This window comes from Musca domestica, unplaced genomic scaffold, assembly GCF_030504385.1.
Source record: "Musca domestica strain aabys unplaced genomic scaffold, Musca_domestica.polishedcontigs.V.1.1 9, whole genome shotgun sequence".
NCBI classification, from domain to species: domain Eukaryota; kingdom Metazoa; phylum Arthropoda; class Insecta; order Diptera; family Muscidae; genus Musca; species Musca domestica.
The window spans coordinates 17,268,196-17,285,045 of record NW_026712435.1 but is presented as its reverse complement, the minus strand read 5'-3'; the positions used below and the strand labels follow the sequence as shown (position 1 = coordinate 17,285,045).

Genomic DNA, 16,850 nt, shown 5'->3' with positions numbered 1-16,850 from the left:
ATTTCGTTTCTTTCGGAAAAATAAAAAATATAGTGAAAAAATGGATATTATAAATGCGTTACATATCTTAAGTTCAAGTGAGGATGAAGTGGAGAATGTATTAGTAGTGCAGCGGCGAGTGCTAAAGCAGCAAACAAACATATTTGCATTGCCTGACTCTTAATTGTGTTGTTCCAAAAGTTTATACTGCTCTTTCAAGAGTTCAATAGTTTCTTCATTCCGTATTGTTTTTTCGAGATGCTTAGATAGTAGCATGGTACAATGAATAGAAGGTAGGTCAACTTTGAAAAAATTGCAAGTATAGAGGTCTACCTGTTTGGCTTGTAATGTCAAAATAAGTATCAAAACAATAAAAAATCAAACAACTTGTTGCATTTATTTTAAATAAATAATTGAAAACCGCGATAACTGAATGAAAGGTCAACACTTATTTTCAAAATCATGTACTATATATCTCTAAAGGATTATTTCGCTACAAAAACTCTAGATTTTGTCGATGCATACGTTGAAATAATCATTTTGAAAACATCCGAATTTGAATATTTTCTGAACAATTTTTTTGTTATTGAAAAGAAAACACATACATAAAAAAATAAAGATGACATATTAAGCCAAGAAAATAAAAAAATTGAAATCATATGGTATCATAGCCCTACCTTGATATCATTGTACCATGGATAGTAGTTACTTCAGTCTCGTCATCAGAATTGCCCACTGACTCATTTTCATGATATATAACGTCTGTTACAATTCTGTTTTCCGTTTTTTTACTCCAAGTGCACCACCTGGTGGATTCAGTAACTTTTGAAACTACATTACATTCGCGAAGAACTCCTCTATATAACTATATTGTCCTACTATGTCAGAATTAATCTTGTGGTATAGCCCTAAAATTCCATTCTTGTTTCGCGGGTTTTTCCTCAATGTAAGAATTTTGTTTGATATTTAAAAGTCTATTTGACACTATAAGTCTCCAGCACAGAGTTGCATTTTTCTACTCTCTTTGAAGTTGAGCAATCTTCCTTATTGATCCATGATACCCATGATAGCAAATCTGGTTGAATAAATCTGGATTAAACAATAAATCCTGATAATGTGGGTTAGGTAAAAAAATGCACTCCTGCCCTATAAAAACCACTCCACTCGGAGACCTGCTGGTTCATTGTGTTCATTCAAAAATTCAGAAAAATATAGAAATGATGTGTGATCAAAAAAAAAAAAAAAAAGATGGCTAACTGAAAAATAACCGCTGGCTCAGTTTCAGAGAATGAAAACAAATCGTGTACAATTTGCTTCCCCATAAGCATATTTCTAACACCGAAAAAAAGTAGGAAAGCAAGTTATTACCGTTTCAGCTTCTTCTTCGTTTTGATATTGGTATTCAATGTCGTCGTTACCCCGCTTTTAAGTAATGTCCACCCCAAGTTTTAGGTCTGATTTAATCATGGAAATGGAGCTACCTTGAGTTATAGATCTCCAGATGTCCAGTGATTCAAAGTTTAGCCTAGGTGATAAGTAGTCGCTGGCTATGACCCCGCCTCCGATGATCCCCACATACCGCAGAATGTCCAAAGGACTTACCGCGCCAATGTCCTAGTTCGCTGAGACTCAGGGCACACTTGTCTATCCCCATACTAGTTTTGCAATTTTTTTAGATATCATAAAGGGAAAAGCGGTTAACGAATGGTACAATAAAAAAAAGTAAGGCTACCAGCTGATTAAAATTTTTTTCTAAGGCTGCAAATACATAAAAAGCTTGAAGTCAGGGCTGCCAAATTATAATGAAAAACGACGGCAGGATTTTAGTGCGGCTCTGTAATTCCTTTGTGAAATGTTACAAAATAGGCCGTGCAATGACTTCAAGCTTCTTATGCTAGGAACACAATTGGAGCGAACGACGAATTTTTTCGCGGCGTATGTTCGTCGTCAAAAATAAAACACATATGTGTATATGGAAGTGCACACAATCACGGCACCGGCGAAAATTTCGTCGGTCGCCGCGAACTCAATTAGCTTTATTTCTATTTCATACGCCGGCGACCGGCGAACAAAACAGTACAAGGTGGCCATACTTGTACGAATTTTATGTGTTTTAGTAAATAAAGTTACTTTTTACTTTAAAATTTGTTATGGTCACTCTACTATCTGTTACTCGTATAAAAAAAAAATAATTAATTTGTTTATTTATTTGTGTACTTGCGCCTGAGTGAAGATGGATATCAGTGAATTTATAATAGAGAAGATGGACATAAGAGAAATTATAATAGAGAACGTAAAGAATTGTGTGTTCTTGTATAATTCATTGTAGTCAACAAATGAGCAAAAAGTAAACAACTTCATCAGCTGTTTTATAATTTCGTCGGTATTATGTTCCATACGACGAATTTTCGCGGCTCATTTTGTCGCCGCGTAGGGCGAAATTCGTCGTTCGCTCCAATTGTGTTCCTAGCATTATGTACTTAGCCCTTAATGCTAGGAACACAATTGGAGCGAACGACGAATTTTTTCGCGGCGTATGTTCGTCGTCAAAAATAAAACACATATGTGTATATGGAAGTGCACACAATCACGGCACCGGCGAAAATTTCGTCGGTCGCCGCGAACTCAATTAGCTTTATTTCTATTTCATACGCCGGCGACCGGCGAACAAAACAGTACAAGGTGGCCATACTTGTACGAATTTTATGTGTTTTAGTAAATAAAGTTACTTTTTACTTTAAAATTTGTTATGGTCACTCTACTATCTGTTACTCGTATAAAAAAAACATAATTAATTTGTTTATTTATTTGTGTACTTGCGCCTGAGTGAAGATGGATATCAGTGAATTTATAATAGAGAAGATGGACATAAGTGAAATTATAATAGAGAACGTAAAGAATTATGTGTTCTTGTATAATTCATTGTAGTCAACAAATGAGCAAAAAGTAAACAACTTCATCAGCTGTTTTATAATTTCGTCGGTATTGTGTTCCATACGACGAATTTTCGCGGCTCATTTTGTCGCCGCGTAGGGCGAAATTCGTCGTTCGCTCCAATTGTGTTCCTAGCATAAGTGTGCCCGACTTCTGCCGATTTTAGGTGTGTCTGGTTACCCTAAAATTTGTAACAATTGTTACAAATTGTTACTGGAAGTCGTCTGTTAACCCGAAAATTCTTCAAAAGAGAGCTGTTGGAGAGAGAAATTTTGACAGTTCTTTCAGTGAGAGTTTGCAAATTCTTGCTGGACAAATTTCTTCTTGCAATCACTTGCACCCCCTCTTCTTCTCATTCATCGACATTCAATCAGATGTTGTCTACTGTTTGTTTATTTATTTTTGTGCTTTCAATTTGAAAATATTTTTTTGGAATTAGCAAGACTAATAGTTTTTAGAGAACAACTTTACAAAATGTGAAAAACGTAAATGTTAATATGTAATAAGAAAATAAAAGACTATTTCCAACATTTTCATTTAAAAACCTTGTAAAATTAATATTGCTTTCTTTGTTTTAATTCTCCTTATGGGGGACAAATTGGTTTGTTTTGACAATTTAGCTGATTAGTTGCAAGCTTCTGCAGGAATACCGTTTCGCATTTTCCTTGCAAAAGAGAATAAAACTACTTTACTCTCTCAGAAAGAAGTTGCTGGGCAATTCCTGCTGGAAAAGTAACCAGACACACCTTTTGTGTATGTATTTATTGTTTTGAAAAATAAAAAAATATTTTCAAAACCAATGATTGGACGACACGTACATTGAAGCTTTTAACCACTTTGCATTATTTTGGTCATATTTTCGAGAGAAAATCCAGGCATTTTTTCGCGCTATTTAACTCATTTTAAAAATTAAGAAAAATTTGAAAATTGTATATAATTTGAACTGAATCGGTCATAGCATCAGGGCTGTATTTCTGTAGTTTTACGAAGCTGTTCTACCTCCTTATTGTACCATGGGTTAACGTAGTAAAAACTTTTACATTCTTGCAGTTCTGGAACAGACCATAGTAAAATTTTTACAATTTCAATACTGTTCCCGTACACGAAAACACATTGTGTGAGCAATTTCCTCTGTTCTGGACCTAATGAATAGGCCTTGTTTTTGTTTATTTCAAATGTAAGTTTTTGTTTCATGGTAGAAAAATACAGGTAACAGCAAGAGTTGTTGTACAACAATCGTAACAACAACCACATACAGATTTATTTTTGTACATAATACAAATGTCAGAGTTATATGCCCAAAAATGTAAACAAAATAATTAATTTTCAGTAAATTATTTTAATTTCAAAAATATACATTTTTGGAATTTGGATTCTTAAATTTAAAATGCCGAAGAATTAATTATGCAGAATTAATTAATTAAAATATTTAATTTTAATGCTTTCACATCATTCCCCTGAATGTAAAGTTTTTAGCTGTTGGACCTAATCTCTCGACACTTCAAGCAATCGCTAGAAAATCGTGGAAAAAGCAACATCCCTTTGAAATTGAAAGCAAACTGCATACACACATAAAGTATTCTATTCATGAAATATACGACTATGTTGCTTAATGAGGTGTCACTCCTTTTTAACCACAAAAAACGTTTTCGCACCATTGCAGTTAGCGTTTTGTTAAGTACAACGGCGATAATGGAATTAAATCACAAAACGTAATATAGTATTACTATAGAGTCAAATCAGCTGGGACTTGCTGTTACCTGTAATAATTATACCATGGTTTTGTTGGAGTTTAAAGAGTAAACATGCCGACCTATTGTATACAATCAGCTGTTTTCCGAAATTATTTTTGGAAAATTTCGCCGTGAAATAAGTTTACATATGCTGCTGAACAGCTGTTGCACGGCGAATTGAAATAATTGTCGATAGAGTTCACGTTCCTGATGGTCTCTGCTAATCACAAAGAATCGATAGCAAATTGTTTGCTAATCATCGTAAAATGATAACCCATATCTTAAACATCTGTTGCTGTGTTCCTTTTGTGTTGTCCGCCTTTCCCTTTTGATTCCATCTTTATTTCGATTTTCTCTCTGTGCTGTCTTTCTTTTCAGTGTTGCCATATTTTTACATAACAGCATAGCATTTTTACATAATTTAAACAAATTTATATTAAAATGCCTTCATATGAATTATTTTTGGTGTTAAGACAGATGTCCCGGGTAAGTTGATCTGTTTAAGTGTGGAATTTTTCGACAACTAATTTTAATCTACCGAATATTACCAGCCTGAATTGGTGTCGGCATTGAAAAGAACAGCAGAATCCATTCTCGACAAAGGGGGTATTATAAGACGTTTACAAAATTTGGGATCCAGAGCTTTGCCCTACAAAATTAGTGAACAAGGACTCGTCCACCGGGAAGGTACTTATTTTGCCATAAACTTTGATGCGGCACCTGCAAAAATATCCGATCTAAAGGAAGAGTTTGGTCGCGACGTAGATATAATAAGGCGTAATGTTTACAAGATGGAAGAACCGGAGAAGTATGAATGCACATTGCACGAGGAAATGTTGCCGCCAGCTTATCGCAAAGATGTTCAGGATATGATTGAAATTGCGAAAAGAAAACAAAAACCAAAATATAATTACAATTCAGGATTGGACTATTATCCATTCCAAAAATAAAGTTTGTTCGAAGAAGTTTATTGTTTTTGAATCAAAACATGTTTTTTTCATTTTATATTAAAGGGTATAAATATTAAAAAAATAGATTTGCAAGGGACAAAAACTTGCTTACAAAACATATCTGTTTAGAAACGCCTAGTTTGAGCTGAAGGAGCAGCAGTCTGTTGCTGTTTCGTTGGATCTTCCAATACACGAACCAACATGGTATTTTTGGGTCCAGTGCACCAGGTAATGCCGCTCTCATCTATGACATAGGTTTCCAATGTGACCTGCCACTGTCCACCGGTAGATATGGGTACCAAAAAATTTCCTGACAAGAAATCACGTTGAGGCTTCACAACTTGCGTTAGCGTTACGGTATCATTTTGCGATTTGATTGTTTCGCCTCCCGGAGGTCTTGGAGTTTGTACCAACTTGGAAATTAAACTCAACTGAACGGCATCAACACTTCTGAAAAGAGATGGCCTTTTGCCATAATGAAGGATAACACCCTCAACTTTTATTACTAAATTACTTCCCGCCTGTACATTCACAGGTTTTCCGTCACTTCGTGGTGGTGGAATGACGGATAGCTTAATTTGCGTCGATTGCAATACCTGGAAGAAATAACGAGGCAAACATAACGGGGTTTTCGTTATGATTTCGATTTCTGCCAAAATTATATCAAGGTGGAAATTATTAATGGTTTTGTTATTAGATGGCTCTTTTGGTATTGATCTGCTCAACTCTTCCATGCGACGACAAGAGTTCACTAAATACATTGTCTCGGGACATTTACCAATGGTCTGAAAATCTGGCGGCTCGGAAGGAGTTACAAAACATATAGTTTCTACGATGTGTGCAAATTGAGTGCATTGATGTTGAAGAATTTCTAAAAATTCCAATGTTAACGGGTCTGCATCGAAGGTAGATTTATAAAGTCGACCAAATGCCTCCTCACAGCTTTTCAATTCCTTTACCAACTTCCTCAATTGATTGGTTACGTGTCCGAACTTTTGCAAATAATCTCGTGAATTTTGAGCCAAACTGCCGGCTATGGCCGGGGGTGGTACTATGATCTGGGCATTTTTAATGGTAACAGCCGAGTGCAGGGTTTGCAAAAACTGTGCTCTGAGTTTCAAGAACTCTAATTGAAACGTAACTGCTGGATGTGATGGTGAAGAACTTGCTCTCAAACTGGCCAATGCCTGCCAATATAAATTGATGGCCATTTCCAAGCGTTGCATAAGTGGCATTGATTGTTCCAGTGGCATACTGCGAACAGTATAGTTTTCACACACCTCGTAGTTCTCTTGCATAAATTCATAGGTTACGCTATAGTTTAAGATACATTCAGCATGTGCAAGTTGTGCCAAACCAGTTAAAAAGAAATGCATTTTGTCCACAACTGTATTGCGTGATAATTTCAAATAAATATGGGCTGCCAGATAATGCTGACCATACCGACTGGCAGAACGAGCGATTCTGTATTGTGTCCATTGATTACTTTTATTGATTATGGCATCGAATGTGCTCATAACCTTTGTTGGTATAAAGCAGCCCATCATTGCTTGCAGTGCTACCGCTGATAGAATTTCGACAGTATGGGAAGGTTCTTCGTGCGAAACCCGTTCAATTGTTGTCGTTAATTTGCGCATTATCAATAGTAGATTCTTTAGCACAGGATTGGTCTGCAATAAAAGGGGAAGCGAAATAACATATTAAAAACTTTCTGTCCCACACTCCTTCAAGACCTGTCTACATATTCAGTTAGATTTTATTTTTCACCTAAATGTGCCTAATATGAACAAATGGACAAACTCACCCTCTGTTCTTTGGTTTGGTCCGTTTCCATTTCCTCTCCCTCGGACGCAGTTGTAGGGGCAGCAAATTTTCTCAATTGGAAGTAAGAACACAACGAGCCCAATGCCTCGCACATGGCCTTCTCGTTGGCACTTGGGTACTCCACATTATCATTTAAAAGTTTAGCCAATGTTTTTACCAATTCAATTCCAAATTCAACTTTCACCGACGATACCTTAATGCCACATGCTAGAATTTTTCTCAAATCATCAGAATGTTTTGCATCCTTTATGGTACACCAAATGAGACTTTGCAAATGCAAATTAATCATTTCCATAATAGTACTAATGTGATTAGCCTTATTGCTTATGTTTGCATATGATACCAGGGAAGCTAAAACAGTAATTGCTTGACTGGCGGTAGTATAGTCCTTCAGGCACAAACAATTTTTGCACAAATCCAATACAGTTGGAGCCTCTGCATCTTCATCCAACAATATGCTACATGTGAGTGGGCAGTCGCTTAGCTTTAGGATAACGCCAAGAAATAAATACTGCTCGGATGAATCTGTGCAGGCATATGCTTTGCAAATGAGATCACCTATGGCCGATTTGGGCCAAGCGTGCACACATTGTTTCTCAGCTAATTTATTTAAGGATTTCAGCGCCTGTACACGAACTGGTTTTCGTAGATCGTTGCTGATGGCTTCCAATAACAGGCTCACCTGATCCGGCACCCCTGTTAAAGTTCTTGCCGATAGCTCAGTCAATGAAGCGAAAATCGCCACTACAAAACTCTCTGCAGGATACTTTGGTAGTAAATTCAAACATAGTTTTTTCACCAATGCTGCTGTATTGGCATCGTGATGCATGTGTCTTAGAATTGGTATCAGTTGTAGCTTCATTGGCACTGGAATTTTTAACGACTCAATCATATCAGAAATTTTGGCACACATGCTTATAGCAAAGGACCTGGACTGAGAAGCAAATTGACTGCTAGCATATATGGCTGCTTCAACTTCAACAGTATCATGACTATCCAATGCCCTACGAATGGCATGATGAACCTGTTGCTTCTCTGGTATTACCCGGGAAACAGCTCCCAGCGTCCGTAAAGTCAAAGCTCTAGCGACTGGATCATTCGAGTGTATGACCATAAAAATTCTCTTCACAAAGGCATCTATGCTCAATATTTTATCCAAATGATTCTCGCTTTGTTGACAGACACGTAGCACCCAAAAACGTAGCAGATTGGAACCATTTAGGAAAAATTCCGCCAATTTCAGAAAAGACGAATTGATTAGTATGGGGAATGGATACTTTTCGAATAGACGAGGAAACCGTACAATTGCCTCGCACTGGACCCCAAGTTTCGAACGTAATCCTTTGTCCAATTCTGTTAGTGCAGAATTCGCATCCTGTTCGGATTCATTCAGAAAATTCTCATTAAATAGATTAATATGTATCCCTCTCAACGATGAAGACATTGTTTACAGTAGGGATAGGATGCCGTGGATGTGGATGCTTGACTTGTCTGCTGTGGTTGAGTTGTCTCTGCGCTTCTGTCTTCTATGAAGGACAAAAAGGAATACCCGATAAAAATAAACAGAAAGCAAAACCCCGAGTAACCTGTTGTTTACGAATGAGACATGAGGAAAACGCAATCAGACTCAACACATTCTTTAAATGAGCCACGGGACTAGCTCATACGACGATACCCGCCAAATCGATTTTCAATGCGTTAAATTATCGAAAGCACAAAAGATAATTCTAATGGCCCAATTCACACGAGAGTAATTGTACTGGTCTAACAAAGAAGATTGTTGGCATTTTCGGGGAGGAGAGTCGTTTTTCGTTGGACTAAAATTTCATCCAGCTTCAATAAAAGTAATACATGCACACTCATGAAAACAAAATAATTTAAAAAAATGCTAACACGCACAAAGCTGTGTATATATATCCAATTTAAGACAGTTTCATTGGTCTCGTGTGTTTTGGAAAGAAAAATTTTGTTTGGACTAAAAATTACTCTCGTTTGAATTGGGCTAATTACATTTACACAATCTAATGTGGCGTTTCCACTGCACTTGATTCACTCTCTATTCTTTGTTTCACCCTTAACTATGAAAAACTACTTAATTCTTCACACAAATTTTCCTGAGGGAACACTCCTATTTGTACATTGTTCAAATCAAATCACTCTCAGAACAACGAAAAAAAAATGTGAAAAAATAAATTATGACATTTAAAAATTAAAACTAGAACAATTTAATGAAATTTTAAAAATTTTTGGGAAGACTGAAAATTATGAAAACTGAAAATTACAATGTTGAATGGCGTATGTACATTCAAACGAAAGTACATTTTGTTTTCTCTCTCATTCGAGGTATGCATTTTATCCACGAGTTGAAATTGCCACAGAAAACTACAAACAAAAGAGGCAATATTTTCAAAATGTTTGTATCGGCAGAAAAAATGTTTGACAAGTGTCTCTCCAGCAGAATTTAAAAATGAAAAAAATTCAAAAATATTTTCAAAGTGTCAACATTTACACAAACAGTTGAAAACATGAATGAAAATTGTAAAATTAATGATATAATTATTCTTTGGAAGAAAAACAATAATTTCTTCTATTCATATTAGTGAGAATTTCATGTTTTTTTTTTTTGTATAAATTCCCAATAAAATCAACAAACAAAATTTTTGAAAAAACGAATTTTTTACTACGAATTACGAATTGAGCCGTATGAACGGGTTAATTCGTGTACCTAATTCTGAGAGCAAACAACGTGATTGAAAATGTATCTAGAGCTACAAGTACACCAAAACTACCAGCATCAATAGCCTCCCTTATCGCATCCGTGGGATGAAGCAAGTAAGTGGCAGTACTATAATCACACCTGAATCCGAACTGAAAATTGCTCAGTAACTTTTTATCTTTAGTGTAATACAAAATTTGAGACGTAATGAGATGATCTAATCTCTCTCTCTCTTTATATTATCAAAATAATTGTAAAACTAATAAATTCTTGCAGACTCTGGAACTGACCAACACAGCGGATTTTTTAGCACATACATCTTCCATCTGAGACCAATGACAATGTAGGTGCGACCCATCCAAAGCCTGTATACAATTTCTACTTACATTTACAAAGAGATGGCCTAGGCCGTCAGACGAGTCCGAAATCTACCGACAATGTAAGCGAATGTTGGATGGGTCCGAAATCGACCGACAACGTAAGCGAATGTTGGATGGGTCCGAAATCTATCAACATTGTAAGCGAAGGTTGGATGGGTCCGATTCCATCAACATTTTAGATTGTGGAACTTACATTTCAGCTGTCTTTTATTAAAATATTCGTATTATTAACAGTGTTTTCAACAATAAAATATTATTATAATTAGAAATAATGCATAAAAACGAAATTCATAAAACTTATTCAAAAGACGTGGGAAGAAATAACGCTTAAACTAAAGGAAAAAAAATATATTTTTCCAGTTTTTTATTGTAGGACATTGTTCGGAAGTGTCTGGCCTTAGGGAATTTGAAACAATTTCTAATCCTGTTCATGGAATCCTTCACATATGACAGCTTCTGAAATAAGGATAGAAAATATAGAACAATTTTTTAATATTAAACAGTTATACTATAGAATAGACTAATGGACTACATTTTAAGGTAATATAATATCACTTTTCAATAAATATGTAAGAAAAAATTTAACTTACCGAAAATGGCCATGATTAAAATTTATATTCCTTAAACGCCTTTTTATTTTGGGTACCATCATAGCTGTAAGATAATATTATAGAATTGTCATTAATCTTGCAGAAGTTTTTAATCTGGAGAAATTATAATTTTTATGATACTGACCTGAAAGCATTTAAATTATTAATGGATTATAACGGAGAGATTTTAATATTCTTACATATTTTCCAAAATCTTCTACAATTTTGGAATGCATGGAATCTGCTTATTTTGTAGAATATCATTGTTTTCCAAACAGTCCGTCCTCAACTGTGCATTTCTTTTTAAATTGTCTGCTTCCACTTTCTTTAGTTGTCTTAAATTACTCCTACTGAATCCTGACATTTTATTTAACTAATTTAACACACAACACTTACTATATTCTTATTTTATTAATTTATTTTATTAACTTTTGTTCAAAATTCACTACTTGCACTTTCAAAAACACTTCACAGAATAAAATTTTGCTTCAAAATAGAAAGAAGCATCAGAAATGAATAACGGTACAACAGCAGCTGCAACAATAAACAAAAAAATTACAAAACAATACAAAGGCATCCGATTCAGATGCAAGTGCGATGGACAGTTTTTATTGTATTTTGTTTTGTTCTTTAATTCTAACATGGATTTTGTTTCACAATGTAATAGCAATACGACTCATCCGATTCGGATGCTAGTTGTATGCTATTAACCACTGTCATTTCATTTTTTCCTATTGACAATATAGCATACATTTGGATGGGTATTAAATTGTAATGGCCAGCGGACTGCTGGGAAATAAGATATTTGAAAAGTGGTTTTATCTATTAGTTCAAAAACGATCTACAAATCCCCACAAGGCATCATTTCGGTGTGGATTGTAGCCGAAAAAAGAAGAGGATAATTTTTCGATGTCATTTTAATTTTGTAATTTTATTTTGCATTTTGAAAGAGGCTTTTGCAACATTTCGGGGGCCTTTATGCAATTTCAACGAAGACTCAAAAACATCGATTTATAATTTCGAGAAAATGGGGTTTTTGCGATACATACTGGGGCCCAAACTATATATGGAATATGGTATGGGCATGGTGAGTTAACATAGTGTTGTGGCTTAAAAGGTTTTATTTTTGCATAATTTTTGTTGTAGAAAATGTATGAGCCAAATGGCTTGGAGAAATTTGGCGATCAGATTTTGTCCACGGTAAGATATCAATTAAACAAGCGATGCATCATCCTATTGTATTTCAAATGTTTTTATAGCTTAATTTGGTGTGGAATATTGGATTCTATAGCTCCCCAATAATAGCCACATTGCTATATCGTCGTGGCTATTTTGTTATGGATTCCATAGCCACACTGGCAAAAATAAGCACTAGCGTTGGTCTTATCGTTGTCATATCTATGATAATGAGGGGCTTAGGGCGATCACAATCAGCCTCATACACGAAAATGATTAAAGCCATGGAAATGTTGAAATCACCCAAAACTGAGGAAGAAGGAAAAAGGGCTCTTAGGTTGTTTGATTTCGAATTTAAAAGTTGGACTGTTGACTTTGATATAAAAAACTTGCAAAGGTATGTACAAATTTAATGACACGGAAACTATAATAAAACGTGTACCCATTTACAGTGATGACAAGAAGAAATGTCAAACAATGGCAAAAAACTCCACACGGTCATTTAGATTTGCAACATTGCCCTGTGAAATAGCAGCATATCTTGCTATACAAACATTCGGTATAAGAATGATATTTCCTGGATCTGTTAAACTTTTGCAAAGCTATATGAGACCAATGTTAATATCCGGTCGTGCCAAATTAATCGAAGAAGAAAATGGGAAGCGCCATAAAATTCGAACAATAGATTCCAATGACATCGATACAATATTTGTGGACAATCGTGAAAAGAGTCCAAATGGAAAAACTTTAGTCATATGTTCAGAAGGTAAAATAAGGGTTGATGAAATTTACGAAAATATAAATATTTATGAATATATTGCAGGCAATGCTGGGTTTTACGAGATTGGCATAGTTGGTACACCACTGGCATTAAATTACTCAATATTGGGGTGGAACCATCCCGGATTTGAAGGCAGTACTGGTACACCATTTCCGGACCAAGATAAAAATGCAATCGAAGCAGTTGTACAATTTGCAATATATGAGTTGGGTTTCTCGGTCGAGGATATTATATTGTATGGTTGGAGTATCGGAGGATACGCATCCTTGTGGGCGGCATCATGTTTTCCAGATGTTAAGGGTGTTGTAAGATTGATTTTGCTGTTTAATTATCTATGTTGCTTAATGCTTATATTTGTAGATATTAGACGCCACTTTCGATGACATTTTGTATTTGGCACAACCCAGAATGCCTGAAAGTTTAGGTATGGTTTATTTTCAATATTTAATAATATTATGTTTGATGATTTTAATTGGTTCAAGGTGGTGTTGTGCGTATTGCAATACGTGATTATTGTAACCTGAATAATGCTGAGCTGGCTCAGAACTATCATGGACCAATAAGTTTGATTAGACGAACTGAGGATGAGGTTATAGCAGAGTAAGTGATTTCTAAAAACATTATGTAATTTTTTCATTTCATTTCCAAGACAATATATATTGTTTATAGTTTTTTTTTTTTTTTTTTTTTGTAATTTGATTTTGTAGAACCTTTATATTTATATTATTTTTCATTACGAAATATCCACTTAATGCCTCACTCCAAATTTTTATTTTTTGAGCTAGCAATTCTTTTTGAAACAATGTGTGAACAAAAATGACAGCAAGGTATATTTTATAAAGTAGAAGCAATTAGATGTTATTCACATTTTTTTCAAATTTAATAGGCTTTTTCCAAGTTTACAACTATTTTGAAAAATTATTATATAAATGATAGCATTTTTAAAAAAATTTTAATATATTTAAAAAAAAGTAAAAACTTTTGTGAAATCAAAAAAAATGGAAGAAATACAATCACGAAAGTTAAATTTGAATCGCTTTTAAACATTAAAACCAAGTATAAATCGAATTTGGAAATTGAAAAATATAAAAGTTATTCCAAACCATCAATAAATTAATGAAAATCGTGCGAAAATATAAAACAAAAACTCTATAAAGCGAAATAAAATTATTTCTTCTGTTCAGATCAGTACGTATTTGAGGTTTTTTGGTTCGGGTAACACATTCTTTTACGAAACGCAAATATTTTGCTGAATAAATTTTACTGAGACATTTATCACAGACACCTTATGACTTGTAGAGAACTATCACAAAAAATCGAACATAAAACATTAAAAACATTGTTTTACATTTTATTTTAGAGATAACCAACTTGATACCAACCGAGGAAACTTCTTAGCTTTGAGCATTTTAAAATATCGGTATCCCTTCATATTTCAAACATCACAATTGAATAGGTGTAAGCAGATACTTTCTAAACCCTTGGAAATACGTAATTATACAGGTATGAAAAAAGGATAATAAATATATGTTTTGATTTTAAATAAAATATAATTACAGCATCAGATGATGATCTCTGTTTAACACGTCTAATAACTTACGCCTCCGATCAGGGTAAGAAGTACCCAATGTCCATAGGAGAAGATTACACTGATGAAGTACGCCATCAAATGGCCGAATTTTTGGTATGACGAATATTTTACAACCTTATTTGTGATGACATATAAATAAAACTTTTCACTCTCCATCTTTTAGTTGCGAAAACATTTTCGAGATTTCAAGTCAACGCATTGCACTCAATTGCCTACCGAATATTTCAACATTCCATTTGACATACCGGTGGAACAAGGATTTGTATTTACCTAAACTGAAGGGTTGGCAGAATGTTTAAAAGAAGCTATATCTTTAATTATAAGCATTTTTTAATTATAATGTAATTATTTACTAGTATCTTTACGTCATATTAATTTTTTTGCTATACTCTGTTATTCAAATTAGCGACAGCTACAGTCAATGCTATCCATTTGCTTACTACTGGATTTTTCTTTGGAAGATGAGTACTTTAAGGTGGATTTGTTAGTTTCAAATAATAAAAATTATATTAAAAATGTTTTTTGGTCATATGTTTACCCAAATCTTTAGTAACTGTGATAGGATTGTCACCGTTTTTTTTTTTTTGCTTTTTTTTTTTTTTCTTTTAATTTTTACAATATTTTAATAATGAGTAAAAAGTGAATCCAAACAAATTCCAAAAATGTACTTCCACAAAATATTTTTAACTTATCTGCGTTGCTTTCAACAACTACGACCACAAAAAACATACTCTTTTAATTTAGGAACACATTTTGTTCAGAAAACTAATTTTTTCCTCGTTTCTATGCCCCCCACCATGTCTAGTATATGGGGTATATTAAGATTGTCATTCCGTATGTAACTCATGGAATTAATCATTTTAAGCCCAACAAAATATATATATTCTTGATCAGCCTTCGTCCGTCTTTTGTAATCACGCTAGAGTTCAAACGGCATGTGAGAGGAATCTAAAATTTTACATAGAATTGTCTGTGGGTCATGGGCAATATCGGTTCACGTTTTCATATAGCACCTATATAATTCAAACGGTTTTAATCCCCTGTTGCAGAATATTGTCTATATAGGTGCACGATTTCCAATAACCCCCATAAAACGGTACTTCCAGATACTCGGTGTTTTGAGTATTTTAGCCACATTTTCCAAGGGAATTACTTAAAATTCGGTATTTTGTAAAGCTGTAAAATCCTGTATCAGAAAAATATGTACAGGGTGAGATAAAAAATGCATAAAATCAAACGCAATAATTTTTACATTTTTATTCTGATGTCACGGTCGATTAATACGAGCGGAGAACGACCATCGGCTGTTATGGCGGCCCACGCCATCACCATAGTCGGCGCCTGAGTTCTGGTGGCCAACCGAAGGTGCACATTTTCAGCTGACCTCTTTGGCAAGTAGAGACGATCATTTTGTTTGTTTACAAACTGGTGGACATCGAATGTTTTCTCATCGGAGAAAACCAAATTCGGCCAAGCGAAGCAACTCTTTAGCTCTTTGGAGTCTATTTTCTTTCTGTTGCGGTGAAGAATTTGCACTTTCTGGAATTTCAATGGAATATTGCGATATGTTCAGCTCACGAGCTATTTTACGGCCACTGGGACGCGGGTTATGATCAAGTCACTTCTTTAATTTTCGAACCATTTCTACTGATGTTGCTGTTTTCTTCCGTCCACTTTCTTGACGTCGGGCTACGCTACCAGTATCACGGTAACGAGCGATGGTACGAGGCACAAAAGATTTATTGACATTTAAATGCTGGAATGCTCTAACAATAGCCATTTGTGGTTTTTCAGCCAAATATAAATAAGTCACTCTATCACACTTGAATTCCATCACGAATAAACAATATAATGAGCTGTCACTGGAATAATTTTAACTGCTGTCGGACGAGTGGCTTAGAAATGACAGCAGACTGAAGTTGGTTGCAGTTTTTTCAGCTCATCCTCACCATCAAAGTTTTCCTATAGCCCCCATCATTACTTTCCAAATGGTGGAGGGTATACTACTACTTTTTTGCTTGTTAAATATATTAAATTTGGGTGAAAATTGGTACTTTAATTACATTCAGCAAAACGTCCGTAATAATACCATGATTGAAGATATGCTTCAAAATTATTTGTATTTAAAAAGAGAAATCTAAGGTTTGAATCCACCTACTGCGTGACCTTATTATGGAATCAAATGAATTGATTGTA

The 16,850-nt window shown here is 34.6% G+C and overlaps 3 protein-coding genes across 3 annotated transcripts; 2 read left to right on the top strand and 1 right to left on the bottom strand.

The window, feature by feature from the left end:
* The first annotated feature begins 671 nt into the window (after positions 1 to 671).
* On the top strand, positions 672 to 5,633 carry LOC101899284 (small ribosomal subunit protein bS6m). Its single transcript, XM_059131762.1, has 3 exons — positions 672 to 681; positions 5,052 to 5,132; positions 5,198 to 5,633. The coding sequence occupies exons 2-3, from the start codon at positions 5,088 to 5,090 to the stop codon at positions 5,594 to 5,596; spliced, it is 444 nt and encodes a 147-aa protein (XP_058987745.1). The 5' UTR covers positions 672 to 681; positions 5,052 to 5,087; the 3' UTR covers positions 5,597 to 5,633.
* LOC101901072 (integrator complex subunit 7) lies at positions 5,557 to 8,982 on the bottom strand. The gene is made up of 2 exons (XM_005178843.4): positions 7,401 to 8,982; positions 5,557 to 7,266 (listed from the first exon to the last, which is right to left on the bottom strand). Exons 1-2 carry the CDS (start codon positions 8,862 to 8,864, stop codon positions 5,722 to 5,724), a joined length of 3,009 nt encoding a protein of 1,002 aa, XP_005178900.1. The 5' UTR covers positions 8,865 to 8,982; the 3' UTR covers positions 5,557 to 5,721.
* A 2,977-nt stretch (positions 8,983 to 11,959) lies between these two features.
* Positions 11,960 to 15,175, top strand: LOC101899112 (phosphatidylserine lipase ABHD16A). The gene is made up of 10 exons (XM_005178830.4): positions 11,960 to 12,193; positions 12,253 to 12,306; positions 12,366 to 12,679; positions 12,735 to 13,048; positions 13,106 to 13,368; positions 13,424 to 13,487; positions 13,546 to 13,663; positions 14,424 to 14,566; positions 14,623 to 14,747; positions 14,818 to 15,175. The coding sequence occupies exons 1-10, from the start codon at positions 12,134 to 12,136 to the stop codon at positions 14,926 to 14,928; spliced, it is 1,566 nt and encodes a 521-aa protein (XP_005178887.1). The 5' UTR covers positions 11,960 to 12,133; the 3' UTR covers positions 14,929 to 15,175.
* The last annotated feature ends 1,675 nt before the right edge of the window (positions 15,176 to 16,850 follow it).

Coding starts and splice junctions, on each gene's coding strand:
- LOC101899284 (XM_059131762.1), top strand. CDS start 5,088: ATGCCTTCATATGAATTATTTTTGGTGTTAAGACAGATGTCCCGG. Junction 5,133..5,197: donor TGTTAAGACAGATGTCCCGG/GTAAGTTGATCT, acceptor GAATATTACCAG/CCTGAATTGGTGTCGGCATT.
- LOC101901072 (XM_005178843.4), bottom strand. CDS start 8,864: ATGTCTTCATCGTTGAGAGGGATACATATTAATCTATTTAATGAGAAT. Junction 7,267..7,400: donor ACCAAACCAAAGAACAGAGG/GTGAGTTTGTCC, acceptor CTTTTATTGCAG/ACCAATCCTGTGCTAAAGAA.
- LOC101899112 (XM_005178830.4), top strand. CDS start 12,134: ATGGGGTTTTTGCGATACATACTGGGGCCCAAACTATATATGGAATAT. Junction 13,369..13,423: donor TTCCAGATGTTAAGGGTGTT/GTAAGATTGATT, acceptor TTATATTTGTAG/ATATTAGACGCCACTTTCGA. Junction 13,488..13,545: donor CAGAATGCCTGAAAGTTTAG/GTATGGTTTATT, acceptor AATTGGTTCAAG/GTGGTGTTGTGCGTATTGCA.